This window comes from Gobio gobio (assembly GCF_949357685.1).
Source record: "Gobio gobio genome assembly, chromosome: 10".
Taxonomy (NCBI): domain Eukaryota; kingdom Metazoa; phylum Chordata; class Actinopteri; order Cypriniformes; family Gobionidae; genus Gobio; species Gobio gobio.
The window spans coordinates 10360214-10381851 of NC_137116.1; the positions used below are offsets into that span (position 1 = coordinate 10360214).

At 40.3% G+C, this 21638-nt stretch overlaps 2 protein-coding genes across 2 annotated transcripts in view; both read right to left on the reverse strand.

Moving 5' to 3' along the window:
• Window positions 1-13695, reverse strand: part of citb (citron rho-interacting serine/threonine kinase b) — a gene marked incomplete at both ends in the record, with an annotated part of 92513 nt that extends 78818 nt beyond the window's left edge. The window contains 2 exon segments of the mRNA XM_079826492.1: window positions 13353-13472; window positions 13552-13695. Of these exon segments, the coding sequence (XP_079682618.1) occupies window positions 13353-13472; window positions 13552-13695 (264 nt within the window).
• rab35b (RAB35, member RAS oncogene family b) overlaps window positions 1-21638 on the reverse strand; it is a 761740-nt gene that overhangs the window by 610104 nt on the left and 129998 nt on the right. The gene's annotated exons all lie outside the window — the stretch shown is intronic.

Here is a 21638-nt window from a genome sequence, read left to right on the forward strand (position 1 = left end):
CATTGCTGTAAAGCATCTTAGGCATGCTGCTGTGGAAATTTGGTAATTTGCACCCATTCTTTTTAGACTGCGCTTGCCGTTCTAAATCCCGCTTTTAATCTTGGGTAAAGGAGTATTTCACACTAGTAACTCAGAAGGCTGGTTAGTGTAACATAGGCCAGTAAGATCTGCGTGTAAACCTAACTCCCCTAGCCTCAAGAGGTGCACTAGCGACTGACGAAAGAGGCTGTGGTCTTTAGCATCTTTGTTGGCGGAGTAGTAGCTAGTAGCGGGTCAAGTAGGACCAGTAACATTGGTGCCGTGACCGGGTTGGTGGTGAGGTTTAGGGGGGTGAGTGTTACGTTAGCCAGTAAGTGTTGTGTGTATAAACCTCACTCCCCTGGGCTCAAGAGGTGCACTAGCGACTGACGAAAGAGGCTGCGGTCTTTAGCATCCTTGTTAGCGGAGACCCCAGTTCGAATCCCGCTAGTAGCGGGTCAAGTAGGACAAGTAACATTGGTGCCGCGACCGGGAGGGTAATGAGGTTTAGAGGGGTGAGTGTAACGTAGGCCAGTAAGAGCTGTGCGGGTAAACCTCACTCCCCTGGGCTCAAGAGGTGCACTAACGACTGACGAAAGAGGCTGTGGTCTTTAGCATCCTTGTTAGCGGAGACCCCAGTTCGAAACCCGCTAGTAGCGGGTTGAGTAGGACCGGTAACATTGGTGCCGTGACCGGGTTGGTAGTGAGGTTTAGAGGGGAGAGTGTAACGTAGGCCAATAAGAGCCGTGTGTGTAAACCTAACTCCCCTAGCCTCAAGAGGTGCACTAGCAACTGACGTAAGAGGGTTTGGTCTTTAGCATCCTTGTTAGCGGAGACCCCAGTTCAAATCCCGCTAGTAGCGGGTCAAGTAGGAACGGTAACATTGGTGCCATGACCGGGTTGGTAGTGAAGTTTAGAGGAGTGAGTGTAACGTAGGCCAGTAAGAGCTGTGCGTGTAAACCTCACTCCCCTGGGCTCAAGAGGTGCGCTAGCGACTGATGCTAGAGGCCGCGGTCTATAGCATCCTTGTTAGTGGAGACCCCAGTTTGAATCCCGCTAATAGCGGGTTGAGTAGGACCAGTAACATTGGTGCCGTGACTGGGTTGGTAGTGAGGTTTAGAGGGGTGAGTGTAACGTTAGCCAGTAAGAGCTGTGTGTAAAAACCTCACTCCCCTGGGCTCAAGAAGTGCACTAGCAACTGACGCTAGAGGCTGCGGTCTTTAGCATCCTTTTTAGCGTGCCCACCTCCCATGGCGTAGACCCCAGTTTGAATCCCGCTCGCAGCGGATCGAGAAGGATAGGTTACATTGGTACTGCGACCCAGATGTGAGGGAGGTTTAGGGGGGCAAGTGTAACGTAGGCCAGTAAGAGCTGTGTGTGTAAACCTCACTCCCCTGGGCTCAAGAGGTGCACTAGCGACTGACGAAGGAGGCTGTGGTCTTTAGCATCCTTGTTAGCGGAGACCCCAGTTCAAATCTCACTAGTAGCGGGTCAAGTAGGACCGGTAACATTGGTGCCGTGACCGGGATGGTAGTGAGGTTTAGGGGGGTGAGTGTAACGTAGGCCAAAAAGAGCTGTGCGTGTAAACCTCACTCCCCTAGGCTCAAGAGGAGTGCTAGCGACTGACGCTAGAGGCTGCGGTCTTTAGCATCCTTGTTAGTGGAGACCCCAGTTCAAATCCCGCTAGTAGCGGGTTGAGTAGGACCGGTAACATTGGTGCCATGACCGGGTTGGTAGTGAGGTTTAGAGGGGTGAGTTTAACATAGGCCAGTAAGAGCTGTGTGTGTAAACCTCACTCCCCTGAGCTCAAGAGGTGCACTAGCGACTGACACTCAAGGCTGCATTCTTTAGCCCCCCTTTAGCGCACACGCCTCCCACGGCGGAGACTCTCGGAGCGGGTAAAATATGACCAGTTACATTTGGTGGCTTTAACTTGGATGGTAGGGAGGTTTAAGACACCTTTTACAATGCACACAACAAATGGCAGCTGATGGACTGGAAATCATGTTTTCCTATTGAGATTTGCACAGGGGCTGTGTGGGGAGCCAACCAGTTTTCGGATCCAATTTTAAGCTTTGGATGCTTTCAAATTTTCAACTTGTTGTACAACATGCATGTGATGTATTCCAATGTATTTCAATCAGAACGCTGTGAGAACTCTTAATACTTTTTGTTTAACTTTACCAGAAACACTTGATACATTTAATAACTTTTAAAAGTACATGCTTATTGATAAATAAGTAATCAATTATTCATTTAATATATATTTTTTAATGTTGTCTGGACACATTAAGACTGATTCGGACACAGCTAGTCATTCAGGGTTTGACGGGACAAATGAAGTGAAGAAGAAAGAAACCACTTCATTCTTACCCTGTGAGCCCAAAAAGTCAATTAATTGACATTCAGCGATATGTAATACGTGGATGCGCAATGCAAGAGCTTTTATGTAAACGAGTCGCATGCCGCGTTCAGCCAATCAGTGACACTGGCTCCGCAAATATGCAAATAAACCAGAGTTTGAGAAAGTACAGTGTGAGACGGCAGTTTATGAATACCCAGGTGAATATGAAACAAAGCAAAATAACCCAGGATACCATTTACCATGGGCTAAGAATGACCCAGGGTTAACCATTTCAAGTGTGAAAAGCCATTGAGACCAACTATTAACTTTGCTTTTGTCCCTTATATTTTTACAAAGCATTTAACAAAAGCAAAAGACACTTGAGGCTGTGCTATACTGTGAACGTAGAGAGGAAAAACGGACAAGTGCACCAAAACACACAGCCTATAGAAGAGCATGTTTGTGTTTTTTGCTTTACATTACCATAATGAAGATTATAATTATTCGCCAGAAACGACAGAAAAGAGGTGCTTGACATTTTGTGAAATTCCCTCCCAAATGAAAGTCATAATATGAAAAAAATCAGCTCAGAGTGAGTCAACACAATTTCCTACTGTCAGTCCTCTATGCTAATGCGACTGCTTAATTATCAATAGTGAGCTAATTGCACAAATAACGTCAATTGTGACAATGCCATTTTGCCGTGTGGGATGGAATTAAAACATCTGCATTAGTTGCAAAGCACTAAAAAGATCCTGAATGCAACGTTCATCCATCACAAAGAAAAATCACAAATGAGATCTCCTGAATTCTCAATGGTTTCTCCTAAACGCCAATCAGATTAAATGGAAAGCCAATCTCATGCTTTTCCGGTTTTTCTTGTAAAATGTTTGTATTTTTAGCAATTCAGAAATACAGCACTTTATATATCAGTAATCAGGCATTGAAAACCCCATAATGATCAAACTCCACACAATCTCATATGCGTCTCAATCTGGCTCATTAATGTCCATTTATTTTCAAGAGAACGTTTAGAAGAAAAACAACAATAGAATAAGAGACAGTTTAGTTTATGAACTATAATTGAAGTTAGTTCAACAGAACAACAGCTTTAGATCATGACTAAGAAACATTTGAGCCTTTTAGGACTGCATTCACATTATTTAAAGCAACTTTCAAATGAGTAAGTCCACTAAAAGCCAAAAAAAAACTAAAAGCAAAAGCACAAATAAATCTGTAAGCCACTAAAACGTCCATCTGAATGGAAATTCACCCTCTAAAAGCAGCTCTGCTCTTAAATTACAGCTTAATGGACGGATTCCCTCTGAGCTTAACAAACCAATGAGGAACTTCATATATTCATGGAACTGAAAAACCTGTCACTTTATTATTTTTGGGTTTTGAGCAAATGAGAGCCCAACAGCTTGTCATTTTCCCCCATAGGGGTTTAAAAACATTTTAGTCAAGAGTAAGACTTAGCCAAAACCTGTGATGAAGATGAATCACAACATTCCAAACTTTGATTGGAAGCGAAAAAATAAGGTTTGGAAAAGGACGAAGGTTAACACTGATGAGGAGCTTCTACTTTTGTTTTTCTGTTCATTGTAAGTCACATCCTAGGAGTATAAAAATTATAGGCCTATATATACACCGATCAGGCATAACATTATGACAGGTGAAGTGAATCACAGTGGGTGGGATATATTAGGCAGCAAGTGAACATTTTGTCCTCAAAGTTGATGTGTTAGAAGCAGGAAAAATGGGCAAGCGTAAGGATTTGAGTGAGTTTGACAAGGGCCAAATTGTGATGGCAAGACGACTGGGTCAGAGCATCTCCAAAACTGCAGCTCTTGTGGGGTGTTCCCGGTCTGCAGTGGTCAGTATCTGTCAAAAGTGGACCACAAGGAAGGAACAGTGGTGAACCGGCGACAGGGTCATGGGCGGCCGAGGCTCATTGATGCACGTGGGGAGCGAAGGCTGGCCCGTGTGGTCCGATCAAACAGACGAGCTACTGGAGCTCAAATTGCTCAAGAAGTTAATGCTGGTTCTGATAGAAAGGTTTCAGTATACACAGAGCATCTCAGTTTGTTGCGTATGGGGCGGCATAGCCACAGACCAGTCAGAGTGCCCATACTGACCCCTGTCCACCGCAGAAAGCCCCAACAGTGGCACGTGAGCATCAGAACTGGACCCGGAGCAATGGAAGAAGGTGGCCTGGTCTGATGAATCACGTTTTCTTTTACATCACGTGGATGGCAGGGTGTGCGTGCGTCGCTTATCTGGGGAACACATGACACCAGGTGCACTATGGGAAGAAGTCAAGCCGGCGGAGGCAGTGATGCTTTGGGCAATGTTCTGCTGGGAAACCTTGGGTCCTGCCATCCATGTGGATGTTACTTTGACACATACCAACTACCTGAGCATTGTTGCAGACCACGTACACCCTTTCATGGAAACGATATTCCCTGGTGGCTGTGGCTCTTTCAGCAGATAATGCACCGCCACAGAACAAAAATGGTTCAGGAATGGTTTGACGAGCACGAGTTTGAGGCGTTGACTTGGTCTCTAAATTCCCCAGATCTCAATCCAATCAAGCATCTGTGGGATGTGCTGAACAAACAAGTCCGATCCAAGAAGACCCCGACTTGCAACTTACAGGACTTAAAGGATCTGCTGCTAACATGTTGGTGCCGGATACCACAGCACACCTTCAGGGGTCTAGTGGAGTCCATACCTCGATGGGTCAGAGCTGTTTTGGCAGCAAAATGGGGACCAACACAATATATACACTCACCTAAAGGATTATTAGGAACGCCTGCTCAATTTCTCATTAATGCAATTATCTAATCAACCAATCACATGGCAGTTGCTGCAATGCATTTAGGGGTGTGGTCCTGGTCAAGACAATCTCCTGAACTCCAAACTGAATGTCAGAATGAGAAAGAAAGGTGATTTAAGACATTTTGAGTGTGGCATGGTTGTTGGTGCCAGACGGGCCGGTCTGAGTATTTCAAAATCTGCTCAGATACTGGGATTTTCACGCACAACCATTTCTAGGGTTTACAAAGAATGGTGTGAAAAGGGAAAAACATCCAGTATGCGGCAGTCCTGTGGGCGAAAATGCCTTGTTGATGCTAGAGGTCAGAGGAGAATGGGCCGACTGATTCAAGCTGATAGAAGAGCAACTTTGACTGAAATAACCACTCGTTACAACCGAGGTATGCAGCAAAGCATTTGTGAAGCCACAACACGCACAACCTTGAGGCGGATGGGCTGAAACAGCAGAAGACCCCACCGGGTACCACTCATCTCCACTACAAATACGAAAAAGAGGCTAAAATTGGCACAAGGTCACCAAAATTGGACAGTTGAAGACTGGAAAAATGTTGCCTGGTCTGATGAGTCTCGATTTCTGTTGAGACATTCAGATGGTAGAGTCAGAATTTGGCGTAAACAGAATGAGAACATGGATCCATCATGCCTTGTTACCACTGTGCAGGCTGGTGGTGGTGGTGTAATGGTGTGGGGGATGTTTTCTTGGCACACTTTAGGCCCCTTAGTGCCAATTGGGCATCGTTTAAATGCCACGGCCTACCTGAGCATTGTTTCTGACCATGTCCATCCCTTTATGACCACCATGTCCCCATCCTCTGATGGCTACTTCCAGCAGGATAATGCACCATGTCACAAAGCTCGAATCATTTCAAATTGGTTTCTTGAACATGACAATGAGTTCACTGTACTAAAATGGCCCCCACAGTCACCAGATCTCAACCCAATAGAGCATCTTTGGGATGTGGTGGAACGGGAGCTTCGTGCCCTGGATGTGCATCCCACAAATCTCCATCAACTGCAAGATGCTATCCTATCAATATGGGCCAACATTTCTAAAGAATGCTTTCAGCACCTTGTTGAATCAATGCTACGTAGAATTAAGGCAGTTCTGAAGGCGAAAGGGGGTCAAACACAGTATAAGTATGGTGTTCCTAATAATCCTTTAGGTGAGTGTGTATATATATATATTATATATATATATATATATATATATATATATATATATATATATATATATATATATATATATATATATATATATATATATATATATATATATATATATATATATATATATATATATATATATATATATATATATATATATATATATACACATACACACAGTTTGAATTAGTGCTGGGGATTTTTAAGGGAATCTTTCTGCAAGTTACTCTTTAAGAAGGAGTCATTTGAATCATTCACTCAACTGATTCGTTCTTACAGACTGAGTTACACTTATTATTAATAATACATACTAAAAACAGGATATTTAGACTATGCAGCAGACAAGTTTGAAAGCATCTAGTAACTAGTAGCAAAGTCCGACAGAACCAAACTGAAATCTTTATCAAACTAACAGTTTGATCCAATCTGTAGTATAAAACAAAAGGTGAACTCTTCATTTAAAGTCTGATTGCTGCTAATTTGAGACCTTTTCCCGCTTGTCACGACAGCATTTCCTCTGCATCTGCAACATCCTTCACCGCTAGGTACCATTTTTGTCTCCATGGCAACCGCAGTGCGATGGAGTCTGGCTCAGGGGGAGACGTGCAAGAAGCGGCAGAAAGCAGGCTGTTTTTCTATTACGTTCTTACCTTCACATCTAATTCTTCAGTCTTACATTCTCCATCGCTTTACTCATGGCTATAAGTGGCCATCGCTATTTCAGATAGTGTTTCAGAAGCGGAGACGGACAGAGTTCATTTGCACTCATACTGTGGACTCTATCAGCAGGGCTCTTACTAGCAGAAGCTCTATGGGAATAATCTGTGAAATGATCACTCAGACCCCCAAGCATTAAACAAAGACACAAAATGCTCCAGTATATAGACATAAATGAATGAATCACGATTGCACACGCAAAAAACTTTCCTGAAAACCATCGGTTATGTCAGTCAGAGGAACAGAAACCACTGCATACACACACACACACACAACAAATCCAGTCCTTTTCCCACATCTTAAATAAAACTCCTGCAGTGAAAACACCCTCTATATAATACTACAACTCCTATTTCTCATAGTCATCTGAACCTTTACATTTCATTTAGAAATGTCAGTTTTAGTCATTTTTTATTATTTAAAAACTAAAAAACTTCTTTTCACAACATGTTTTGCTTGTAATGTGTGTTTGTGCTATGCTTCTGTACAATAAATGACATTGTCTTGTTAATGCAATAACATTTTAATGTCTAAAATTCTTCCAAAACAAGTCGATAACACTTTAAAATAAGTTTCCAGTATTTAACGTTATATAATGCGTCAACTAAAATGAACTAATAATGAGAAATACATTTGTTGCGGTATAACTTTAGTTAATACAAATATGATTGTTAATGGTTAGCTAATGTTAGCTCAGGACCATTAAATAATATTAATAAATACTTGGGGTTTAACGGTACACAAAACTGACGGTTCGCTACGTATCGGAAAAAATTGTGTCTGTCCTTAAATGAATTCAATTATAACTAAAGGTTTCTAAAAGATAATGCTGTAAACTAAAGGGAGCCCTTACTTATACATTACTATAATATTAAAGCTTAACAACAGAGCCCAAACTATTAGCCTAAATTCAGCTGCTATTTATTTTTAGATATAATAATCAACACTCAAATAACACATTGTGTGCAAACATGTAAACTTCACATAAGGCAGTTTCTAAATCTAATTATAAAATAGTTTTGTCTCCAATTTGTTGTTGAAATATAATCATTTTCATTACAGATTTATTTAAACAAATATCACTAACAGATTAAAGGCACCCTGAAATCAAAATGGAAGTTTTTTAGCTTTTAGCATGACTATGTTAGTCTTAAGGTTCTGAAAAAGGTGGTGTGTTCCAAAACAATGACACAATTCGCATTTAGGAGATATAAGCGTTCAAAAAGTACAGTCTCTCACTTGCGTTAAAATGGATCACAGATTTTGATGACATCACCGCGGACTTCAGCTTCTCATCACATTTTCTGTCCAATCAAATGCTCTCTAGAATCTGAAGCCCCGCCCCCTACATTATAAATCGACGCTACATCTGCGGCTGAAATCGGTCAGATGTTCACACATTTACTATTTTCTACATAGTGAATGGCACAGCGCACTATATATGCGATATGAAACGATTCAGACAGTGTAAATATGCTTTCAGTTGAGGCGAATACAGTCTGGTTTCACGTTGTTTCACGTTGTTTCACGTTTCACGCACACCGCTGCCTCAGCACACACACACACACACCAATGGCTCTGCTCTAGACTAGAGACACGAGTGCAGAGCGGATCATATGCGCGAGTCAGCGCAGAAAACAAAACATATCGGACCCATTTTAATTCTGCACAGAATGCTGTATTTCAAAGCGATATGGAGGAGATTATGATGAGAAACGGTCAGAGATTAGGAGGAAACTGTGGCTTTACCAAACAGAAAGGCTCTAGTCAAACTGTGATGTTAATGAAACGCTATTGGCTGTTTTTAAAAAGGGGAGGAGCTTCTAACAGCTGGAGCCGTTTCAGGGGAAATGACGTCAACACATTGAATAATGCTGCGCGTTTCAAGACACTTCAGCGGGACTTTAAGTAGAATATAATGAATATATATAGGGTAAAATAGTGAATGGCTAAAACTGTTTTTTTAGTTGGAAACAGCACGTTTACACGACAACGATGTACTAAAAACAGATGACAACATTGTCAAAATGATCCCTGTTCAAACCGATGTGCAAAAATGACTAAAAAGCCTGTATTATGCATGCCAGGCCAGTAGTTGGCAATGTCACTTTGTCAAGAAACACCCCGGGAATTAAATTAAATTAAATTCACATTTATTTGTATAGCGCTTTTCAAAATACATATCGGGAACACATAATACGCATGCGTGAATATATAATACACATGCGCATGACATCAAACTTCGCTCTGGCCGCCCTGCCAACGACGCTGTAGAAAGATTTGTGGACGCGCTGACGCTTGGTCTTTTTTTAAACTTCATTTAAAGGGGCTGCAAAGCAAACAATCATGTTGTTCGGCCTTTGTGCAGACTGACCACAGGTAGGGTATAACCGTATAAGATAACCTCATGAAATCATTTAAAGGTCCCATGGCATGAAATTTTCATTTGATGAGGTATTTCAACATTAATATGAGTTCCCCTAGCCTGAATATTGTCCCCAAGTGGATAGAAATGTTGATCGGTGTAAACCCGAGTTCTGGCTGTCTCTCTCTGCCTTTGAGAAAATGACAGGTCAGACGAGCCAATCCTGAAGTCTCCTGGTTTGACGTCCAAGCAGGAGCGGTTTCCTCCCTTTCCCCCGCCCAGAGAATCTGGCACGCCCATGCAAACACTCGAGATCATTAACGTTACTTGTGAACGAGTGAACACTGGCAGTTTCTCAGTGTTTGGATGTACAAATGAAAACAGAAGTCTTTCTTCAGTTCCTTCTGATCTGTGATCATTGATTTCTTATGTGTAGCTTATTATTTATTATTTGTGGACACGCTGCGGCTTCTCTCTCTCCCGACAGAACGGTGTTTTCGTGTTTTCTATCTTGAGTCAGTGTTTTTGTACGTCCTTGTCGCGTCTATCGGTTCTAAAATGTGCATACAGTCTTTTCTGTTTAACATCAGCAGTCACATCTTTAGAGATAAACTTCACGCACGCCGAAGCTCGGCCTCCAACATCCCCGACCCCCAGTACTGCATCTGGCCCACAGCGGAGGCACCAAACGCGGCGTGAGATTAAGCAGAAGGGGGGTAAGCGTGAGCATATCCGGCTAGGCTAGCCAGCTTTCCCCACAATAAACTGGATTACATTCGATTACAGCTGTTGTGTCTTTGTTTGCGCTGTGTAACGTTACTCAATGCGCGTCAATGACGCTATTCATATGATTGGAACATATCTAGAAATAATGCTATACTCAACACTTACTAACTCGTTCATCTCGCTGTAATGGTACATTGCATGTGTTACAAAGTTGGTAGAATAATGATGAAGAGAAGACGGACTCGGTGTGACTGGGACTCGTGTTTATTCAGAACTCTCAGATACAAACACAATAAACTCGCGCTGACTGACAGCGCTCTCATAACTCAGTAGTTAGTTACTATAAATAACTTTGTTAGCAATCGCTTCGTCTCCGTGATGTCCGGTTCGCGAACGAATCATTCTTTTGAATCGGTTCTTTTTAGTGAACCGAACCAGTTCACCAAATCGGACTGAATCGTTCTAAACGGTTCGCGTCTCGAGTCAGCGCTGATCCATAATTTACTAAAGTTACTAACTTTCTGACATGAGTGACAGCCCCTCCGACTAGAAATAAACTAATAACCTGAAGTATATGCTAGTAACTACAACAGTTCACCCTGAACTGAGACATGCTGAGAGAACTGATGAGAAGTGAACACAGGTCCATCCGTCTCTCTGGCAGACTCGTGCCTGCTCGTGCCTCGTTAAACCACGCCCCCTCCGCTCATTTAAAATGCAAAGATGTCAGCCAATCACAACAGTGGGCGTTTTTACTGAAGTCTCACAGCAGACACGCCTCTTGAAGCAGGGCATTCAGCCACAGGGCAAACAGCAGTATAGAAAAAATGCCTTTTATTTCTAAATTATGACATTTTATGATGTAAAAATCATACTAATAATATAAGTACACCTCAGAAAACACTATAAAATAATAGAAAAATGCCATGCCATGGGACCTTTAAATGTGAAAGAAAAAACTGATCGATTGAAAGAACGTAACATGTTTTGCTAATGAAATAAACCAATTAAAAGCCATTTGTGTGGTGTGGCTTTTGGTCCATTGTTAAGTGCTAGTATAATTTCAACATGCAGTTTATAGAAGACGTTTGCTAGCCGTGGTCTTTAATTAACATTAACATTAATTTGTGTGCAGCCTATATTACAATAACTGTCCTGGTTGAAGTGCAGCATTAATGCAATTGGTCGAATCGGTGTTGTTTTGAGCAAATTAATTGCATTCCCACCGAAAAACAAGTGTTCTAGAGCGAAAATGTTGCCTATAAAGAGTGTTGCGCGCCTTCTTATCATGTTGCCCGCCACAGCAATGATCAATGTAACGTTGTTTGTTCGTGGGAAGGAGGAGGCGGGAACCAGCGAACATTTAAATAAATATTATAACATATAACATACAAATTTAATAAAATAAATGAACACAAAATGAAAGTAAAAGCGGCAGCCCCTCACGGACGACTGCCGTGCACAAAACACAACTTAAAATCCAGGCCTGGTCCTCTCTCGTCCTTCACAGTTCTACATTCCCATTGGTTGGCGCCCGGTTGCCGCCGAACCGCGTCATAGCTCATTAGCATAAAGTTGAGCTGATTTCAACTCTCCTCAATGGCCAAATCGTACAAGATGCGCCGCTCTCGCCGGAGCTTGCCACCGTCTCCCTTTGAAAATGAATGAGTTCCGGCCACTTTGGCGCTCTCGCCGGCGGCGGTGTGAACGCACAGTGAGAAGCTGTTCTGTGCGCACGTGTGTGTGCAGCATGTGTGTGTGTGTGTGTCTGCAGCACAGAAAACATCGCATGTGTCTTCTTTGAGCTTCAATGGTTTAAAATCACATTAAAATGCACACACAAGAACCGAAAAGTGGAATTGAAATACGTGTTTCATATTGAATCACCGGTTCCGGGCAATTTGGAACCGGTTTACCCAACCGTTTGGATACTAGGGGTGTAACGGTACACGTATTCGTGCCGAACCGTTTCGGTACAGGGCTTTCGGTTTGGAGCGCGTGTGTACCGAACGGTTCCGAATGCAATCTTTAACAGTTAACAGTCGGCTTGTTTTAAGCGCGGAACACACTTCAATCCTAGTTCCCACTCGAACACATTAAGTATTCAGTCCATTTCATCATAAATTCAAACGATAAATGCCATTTTGACGCTCTTTAATGTGACGACTGATCACTGTATAGGCGCGTCAATTCAAGCAGCCGCGGCCGAGTGAACGCGATCATCTCTTCCAGAAGAATAAACATGAATTAATATCTTAAGGTATGTTGAGGATAACACTTACTGAAACGTATCATATGTTGTGTAATCGCTCAATCAGTGTTTCAACCGCGGAAAGACGTCAAACAGCTTGTAAACAATGTCACGCAGCATCTTATACCTCGGAGTCAGAAGTCATAATTCACTAGAGAAATCAACTCTTTCACTAAATATATGCACTATATTATCACTAACAGGTAAAGTAGAATTTATATATATATAAAAATTCTACTTAACCTGTTAGTGATGTCTTGATTATTTAATGCTATGTTTAGATAAATCTGTCATGAAAATGACAGTCACTAAGATTATATTTCAACAACGAATTGGAGAAAAAACATAATTTTATAATTAGATTTAGGAGTTAATGCAAAAACTGCCTTATGTGAAGTTTACATGTTAGCACACAATGTGTTATTTGAGAGTTGATTATCCTATATCTAAACATGAATATCAGCTGAATATAGGCTCATAATTTGGGCTCTGTTGTTAACCTTTAAAATTATAGTAATAATGTGCAAGTAAGGGCTCCCTATATAGTTTAATGCATTATCTTTAAGAAACTTTTAGTTATAATTTAATTCATTTAAGGACAGACACAATTTTTTCAGTAAACCACTGTTTAATAAAAAATAAATAAAAAGCCATTTTTTAAAACTACTGTACCGAACCGTGACTTCAAAACCGAGGTACGTACCGAACCGTCAGTTTTGTGTACCGTTACACCCCTATTGGATACCCATCCGTAATTTTGGGATTGAATCAGTGCACTCGATATCGTCCACTATGGTTTCGGACACCACTACAAAAGGCTGTCCCCTCAAATAGTGCCCTATTTAAGGGTATAGGGGCGTTTTCGGAAACAGCCCAATATTTATAGTGAAAAGCACTATAAAAGTGGTTGAAGTGCATTAAATCCGAACCTGTTCTTTAATTTCCTGCAGTTTGTTGCTCTGCTCCCGTATGTCGTGCAGCAGCTGCAGAGCTTTATCGTCCTCCTGCGACACCTCCATGCGGGCCTGCTCCAAACTGCGCTTCAAGCTCTGAAATGCACACACAAACAAAAAGCGAGTAGTGCAATTCAGATCACGGCACATTTCCACATTTGGACAGTATACCCACGCTGCACTCTGTGATATAGGTGGCCAGGTCTTGTTCTAGAATGGTCCTCTGGGTTTCGGAAGCCTTGAGCTCCACGTCCTTCTGCTGCAAAACTGACTCCAGGTCCGACATCTTGCGCTGCACTTTTGAGATCTCCTGCTCCATCTTCCAAAACAAAAAAGACAATAGGGTCCACACTTGAGGGACTGAATCATCCATAAAATAAGTTCCCTGTGTACTGGTGCAGACGTACCTTTATATATGATTGTCTACACTTCCTCTAGCAGTCTGAAAGCTTCGGCTCTAAAGGTCCAGCTCTCTGTGAGCTTGTAGGCTGAAAGACGAGGTCTGAATGAACTTGCCCTTTCTAGAAGGAAGAAAAACGGGAGGAGTTGAGAAAAGCAACAAGAAACTGCATTTAAACTTTAATTATACGGAAACAAAGTGCTGAAACTTCTGCTTGTATAGTAAACTATAAAAGATTGATGATTGTCTACAAAGCTAGAGAAACAATTACATGCACCATTTCAGCTATAATTGAGCCAAGAGATATGTAAATTGATTAAACTTTTCAGTGCAAATCTCAAAACAAATCTCTGCAAACAATAAATAATTAAACACTGCAATTATAATATTCCACATGATTTGATTCCAAAGACGGAGAACTAAAGGCAAATATGATGCCAGGACACACATTTCATCTCCATTTATTTTATGATCAAACTAGATTTTTACACAAGCAGCACAATTTGAGGAATCCTTCATATACATTACCATGTAAAACTTCAAATCTTTTTATCATTAAATTAAAAGCTGTTCTTTTGAACTTTCTATTCATCAAATAACCCTGAAAAAAATGTATCACTGTTTCCACAAATAATATTAACTGTTTTTAACGTTGATCATAAAATGTTTCTTGAGCAGCAAATCATCATATTAGAACGATTTCTGAAGGATCATGTGAAACTGAAGACTGGAGTAATGATGCTGATAATTCAGCTTTGATCACAGGAATAAATTACATTTTATAATATAGCTGCAAGCAGCCATTAAAGGGCCAAGCACAAAAAAGGCACAATATGTCATGCCAGCATGGCTGGGAGCATCAGACCAACTGCAACAATGAATAATTAAAGGGATAGTTCACCCAAAAATGAAAATTAGCCCATGATTTACTCACCCTCAAGTCATCCTAGGTGTATATGACATTCTTCTTTCAGACGAATACAATCGGAGTTTTATTAAAAATGTCCTGGCTCTTCCAAGCTTTATAATGGCAGTGAATGGTTGTGTCGTTTTTCCATAAAAGTGCATCTATCCATCATATAACTGCGCCACACGGCTCCAGGGGTTAATAAAGGCCTTCTAAAGCGAAGTGATGTGTTTGTGTAATAAAAATATCCATATTTAAAACTTTATTGACTAAAATAACTAGCTTCCAGAGGTCAGCAGTACACAAGTCGACTTGCGCTAAAAGAGTAACCCTTGACCCTTGACCCCTTGACGCATGCGTATAGGATAGAGCAAAACAAAACACCAGTCATGAATTAGAGTCTAAAATTAGAATTTTTAAAGAGAAATGGCGGAGGATATAAGAGAAGAGGGGCTTGAGTTTGTTGCCCAGCTCGATCCACGAAAGGCGTCAAAGCTTGAGATGCTCCTGTACATCACGTGGTAACACTTAATAATAAGGTTTTATTAGTTAACATTATTTAACTATTTTAGTTAACATTAACTAAGATGAATAAATGCTGCATAAGTGCAGTTCATTATTAGTTCATGTTAATTTCAACATTATTAAAATCAAATGTTGTATTTGTTAACATTAGTTAATGCACTGTGACCTAACATGAACAACTGGATTTTCATTAACTAACATCAACAAAGATTAATAAATACTGTAATAAATGTATTGCTCATGGTTAGTTCATGTTAATTAATACATTATCTAATGTTGACAAATGAGACCTTATTGTAAAGTGTTACCCATCACGTCAAGGGTTACTCTTTTAGCGCGAGTCGACTTGCGTACCGCTGACCGCCGGAAGCTAGTTATTTTAGTCTATAAAGTTTTAAATATAGATATTTTTCTTACACAAATGCACCACTTCGCTTCAGAATGCCTTAATTAACCCACGGAGCCGTGTGGCGCAGTTATATGATGGATAGATGCACTTTTATGGACTTCAAAAACGACACAACCATTCACTGCCATTATAAAGCTTAGAAGAGCCAGGACATTTTTAATATAACTCTGATTGTATTCGTCAGAAAGAAAAATGTCATACACCTAGGATGACTTGAGGGTTAGTAAATTATGGTCCAATTAAAATTGTGTGAACTAACCCTTTAAAGACATATTAAGATGATCTTACGCAAAATGGCTGAAAAATCATGAATACAGTCATTGGTAATGTGATTTAATGGCTTGTCACTTATGACCAATAGGTGGCGCTGTTACAAATGTGATGTGGTGTGGTCAGAGTTAGTTACCATGACACATGCAAAGTTTGGTGTCATTGCAGAGATACAGCCTCAGTCATGTTGGCATCATGCCGGCCAATTCTCTTTGCTGAAGATGATACGATTTGATTTTGGTGAAAATCAGATCAACGGTCAAAGAGGAGGTCGAAAAAGTAGGTTTTTAAAGAAAATCAAAATGGCGAACAGGAAGTTCGGCCTACTATGGCAAGATTGTTTTTTGCACATTACACTTGTTAATAAAGTACATTTTATCTGCATATCAATTCATCTCAATATTAAACAAACATGTAATATTAGTGGATAATGTGGTCATTGCACTCTTTCTCTTTAACTATAATTCCTAAAGTTTTTCCACAAACCTACAGATGGCGGTATTCTATCCCTAACACAGAGCAATGTCCAAAAACTATTTATATCTATTTAAGATCATCATTCAAGTGATTTTTTCATAAAACAATAATTTTTAATGAGCCAATTTATGACATAGTTAAGTATTTGTGCAGTAAATAGGTAAAAAAAAAAAAACGACCAAATACCCACAAAAAACATCTTTATGTGGGTCTGGCTTGTCAGGCTAGCCTTGGTGAGCAGAAGAGAAATATTTTTAAAAACTCTTACTGACCACAAACTTTTGAACAGTTGTACATGCAGCACAAGCGGCGCAGGGAACAGTTAATAAACAGCATTTCTCTGACAACAAAACTAAACCAAATCATCATCATCTTGCAGTTGATCATCTTGAACTTTTCATCCAATCAAATGCTCTCTAGTTTCTGAGAATCTACCGTAATGCCTACTGCCATTTTGCTTTCAGAATCGCACAAACTGTAAGTATTCTGTGCATACAAGCTCGGCACGGAGCGTATAGTGCGGTCTATTTTTAACAAGCCCAATCATATTAGATATGCACAGACTGTTTCTAACTGCCACTCTCGACTTGGCATCCTTGGAGATGGAGGGAAAAAATGAACGACAGAAGAAAAGAGCTCCTAATAAAAGCACAAGCATCTCTACTCCTCCATATCATTCCCTCTCTCTCTCTCTCTCTCTCTCTCTCTCTCTCTCTCTCTCTCTCTCTCTCTCTCTCTCTCTCTCTCGAGCATTCCTTTCAGTAGCCCGAGGCTTTACAATTCAGCGTTAGGAGGCTTATAGATTACAAAACACACACACACACACACACACACACAACCCAAAAGATGCTTATGGAATGGTTTTCCAAACCCAAAGCAGCAGTATGAACTCATGTTCACATTCACAGAAACGTGCAGCCTGAAGGAACACACAAACACACACCAAACACCTGCCGAAGGTACTCGGTTTCGCACATGTATGCTACAGACTCAAACCCGTGACTACGGGCGTTATAAATACACACACTGCACATCTAATGAGTGTATCACATCCTCGCATGTACACACAGATGTTATTTATGAGATTAAACTAGTGCCATGTGCACCATCAGGTTTAACTGAAGTCTAAAGGATGGCTCCAAAAATGTCAAGTGCATTAGATCTAGTGTATCGGTGTCTCACCAACACTTTTGAGGCCACTTTTAACCTGTTAACTGTCACACACCACAAATATGAAACCTAGAGACTGTAATCTTTCAAACTATATATAGTTTATATATGTAATATATAATATGAATTCTGTCTGATTTTCATTTGAAGCGTTGAAGTGAACTGCTCTGTGATCAACGATTATGACATCTATGGTGAGAAGTGAACATGTAATACATGATTTAGTGATTTTTGCCTCAGAATTAACACACTCTGCATCCGATCCGCCATAAAACATACTGTAGGTTACATAACCAGAACATGCAAATGGTCATGCAAAAATATGATTATACATCTGAAGCCAGCTGGATGCATAATTTAGTATATAGAAAATCAACACCATGTTTCAAGATGAGACATGGTTTTAATGATTTTGATCTCTCGGCTAAAGCTGATCTCTGGGGAGGGAGAATAAGAGAAATTCAGCTGCAAAGAAACAGGGAAACAAGCAAGTTGTCAATATTTGAAAAGTTCCGACACAATGACATGCTGAAGGCAAGATTGAATATTAACTGATCTATAACATCAACGTGAACAAGAGCTCTTCTGATTGTCAGATGAGGTCATCATATTGATATGTTCAATAACTGTACAACAGGTCTAACACTTGACTGTCATTCTTTGATATGGCTAGAACTAATTAAATAAATCAATAAAATTAACAAATTAAAATAAATAAATTCAATAAAATAAAGTAAAGTAAATAAATATAATGAACTAGTGCTGTCAAAACGATTAAATAGCATCTGTGTGTGTGTGTGTGTGTGTGTGTGTGTGTGTGTGTGTGTGTGTGTGTGTGTGTGTGTGTGTGTGTGTGTGTGTGTGTGTGTGTGTGTGTGTGTGTGTGTGTGTGTGTGTGTGTGTGTGTGTGTGTGTACAGCTCTGTAAAAAATTAAGTGACAAGTTAACATTTATTTCTCACACACACACAAATATTATATAAACACAAACTTTTATGTTAGAATTAATCGATTTGACAGCACTATAATGAACAGATTAAAACTTCACAAAATAAACTTCACAAAATAAACAAAATAAAATAAATAAAATGAACTAGTCCTGTCAAATCGATTAATCGCATCTAACATAAAAGTTATATTTTATATATATATTTTATTATATATTTTTATATATATATACTCTAAAAAATGCAATTAGGTTGATTTAACCCAAAGATTGGGTTGTTTTAAGCAAACATTTAACCCAACCGCTGGGTTAAAACAACCCATTCACTGGGTTAAAACAACAAAAAAAGTTGTTTTTAACCCAGCATTTTTTAGAGTGTAGGTGTACACATTTGTATTGTCAAATCTAACATATAAGTTTGGGTTTATATAATAAATAGATATATATGTGTGTGTGTGTATACGTATATATATATATATTTTATATACACAATACACATATAGCAATTAATCGTGATTAATCCATTTGACAGCACTATAACGAACAGATTAAAATGTATTCTATAAAATAAAAAAATTTGAATTAAAATAAAATAAATGTTAAAATAAATGAATAAATTCAATCAAATAAACAAAATAAATACATAAAAAGATCAAATTAAAATAAATAAATTCAATAGAAATACTAAACAAAGAAATAAAACGAACAAATGAATTAAATTCAATAGAATAACCAAAAAAAAGTTTTAAAAAAAAATCAATAAAATAACCTTAATTAATTAATTAATTAATTAACCAACCTAAAATAAATAAATTAAATTAAATAACCAACATAAATAATAAATAAAATGAACAAATTAAAATAAATTAATTAACCAAATTTAATTAATAAATAAATTATTATAAATAAACACATAAATAAACAAACAAATGATCACTTAAATTTTGACGGACAGACGAATTAGCCACCTCGTACAAATACGTACGAATTGGTCGCGAGATAGCGTTGCAAACAGACAGACAGACAGACAGACAGACGCAGGCATCAGGTGTTGAGGTCATGCACAGAGTTCATTAAAGCCACACTTTCTGTGTGTAAAGATCAAACAACAGTCGGTTTCTCATGCTCGTCATCTGAGCTGCAGTCACGACCACACCGATCCCTTTACCTGATCAACACTTGTGCATGAGTGCTCACATTAATCACATTATTATTCCCAAAAATAATATTCAGTTATCTGTGTGTGGGGGGGGGGGGTCACGTTTGAGAGCGGATGAAAAGCTCTCGAGGATTACTGAGCGTGTACATCACGACACACCGCAGGATGCAGCATGAAATCATCTCACTGTCAAACTTACTGACACTTTCAGACAGCTCTGCATTAATGCTGATGAGGATCACGGATGTCCTTAAAATCACTGCATATCCATCAATCATTACACAATCAAGAGTTAATGATGACGGGTTAACAAAGTTTATTAGCTGGTTGAGAGCAATCAAACCCTGAACTGACTAAGTATACTAATATTAGCAGGTTTAAAGTCCCAAATGTTCGTCTGTTTGCTTCGGCATGTGCTCTGAAACTGAGCCAATCCAGTGCGAGATTCAGACAGTTTAAGTGGCTTAATAACAGCTTGAGCGACAGAAAGACACGATTCCCCTGAAATCTCCAACGGCCGGATTAAAAGCCTTCACGTCAGCAGTAACAGGACGAGGTAAACACAGGAAGTGATGCGGTACGGGTGTGTCCTACCTCATCTTTTTGCCAACTTTTCTGTTTGTTAGCATTCCGAATTCAAACAAAAGTGTCAAAGATGATCCCCCTCCAAATTGCATCCACACAACATTATCAAATTCTTTCCGACTGGGAACAGAAAAGCATCCATATGAGTCTTCAGTAGCAGTGCATAGAGGGAGGAGGGATTGAGAGAGAGAGGGAGAGACGGAGGAAAGTGCTGTTTCCATAGAAATAAGTCCATTCTGTCACCTTCCTGCTACTCTTTTCCTCATACATTTCTATTTCACTACACCCACATACTGTATCTGAGCCGAGCGCAGAGCGGTTACCTGAACCACACGACCGGGAATCAATACAGATTTGGTTTTGCAGTGCTGCACAACTTGCTGTCACGATGCCAGTGTGGTTTTCAGGGCATTGCTATGCGGATGCCAGGGTCAAGAGACTCTCTTTGGGATTTTTCCACCTGTTATAATGTCCAGCAGGTGAATATGGCGCATCTCAAAGTACCACCTTGAAGAATTATTCATGTCTGGAGCACAAACGCCACTCTTACACAAACTTAAAGGGGTCATGATGAAAAATTGTCACAATTTAGAAATAGAAGGCATTTTTCCTCCCCTGATTTTAGCCTCTGGTTTGAACGCTCTTTTTGAAGGGGCGTGTCTGCTGTGAGACTTCAGTGTAAACGCCCACTGCTGTGATTGGCTGCTGTGAGACTTCAGTGTAAACGCCCACTGCTGTGATTGGCTGCTGTGAGACTTCAGTGTAAACGCCCACTGCTGTGATTGGCTGCTGTGAGACTTTAGTGTAAACGCCTCCTGCTGTGATTGGCTGCTGTGAGACTTCAGTGTAAACGCCCACTGCTGTGATTGGCTGCTGTGAGACTTTAGTGTAAACGCCTCCTGCTGTGATTGGCTGCTGTGAGACTTCAGTGTAAACGCCCACTGCTGTGATTGGCTGCTGTGAGACTTCAGTGTAAACGCCCACTGCTGTGATTGGCTGCTGTGAGACTTCAGTGTAAACGCCCACTGCTGTGATTGGCTGCTGTGAGACTTCAGTGTAAACGCCCACTGCTGTGATTGGCTGCTGTGAGACTTTAGTGTAAACGCCTCCTGCTGTGATTGGCTGCTGTGAGACTTCAGTGTAAACGCCCACTGCTGTGATTGGCTGCTGTGAGACTTCAGTGTAAACGCCCACTGCTGTGATTGGCTGCTGTGAGACTTTAGTGTAAACGCCTCCTGCTGTGATTGGCTGCTGTGAGACTTTAGTGTAAACGCCTCCTGCTGTGATTGGCTGCTGTGAGACTTCAGTGTAAACGCCCACTGCTGTGATTGGCTGCTGTGAGACTTCAGTGTAAACGCCCACTGCTGTGATTGGCTGCTGTGAGACTTCAGTGTAAACGCCCACTGTTGTGATTG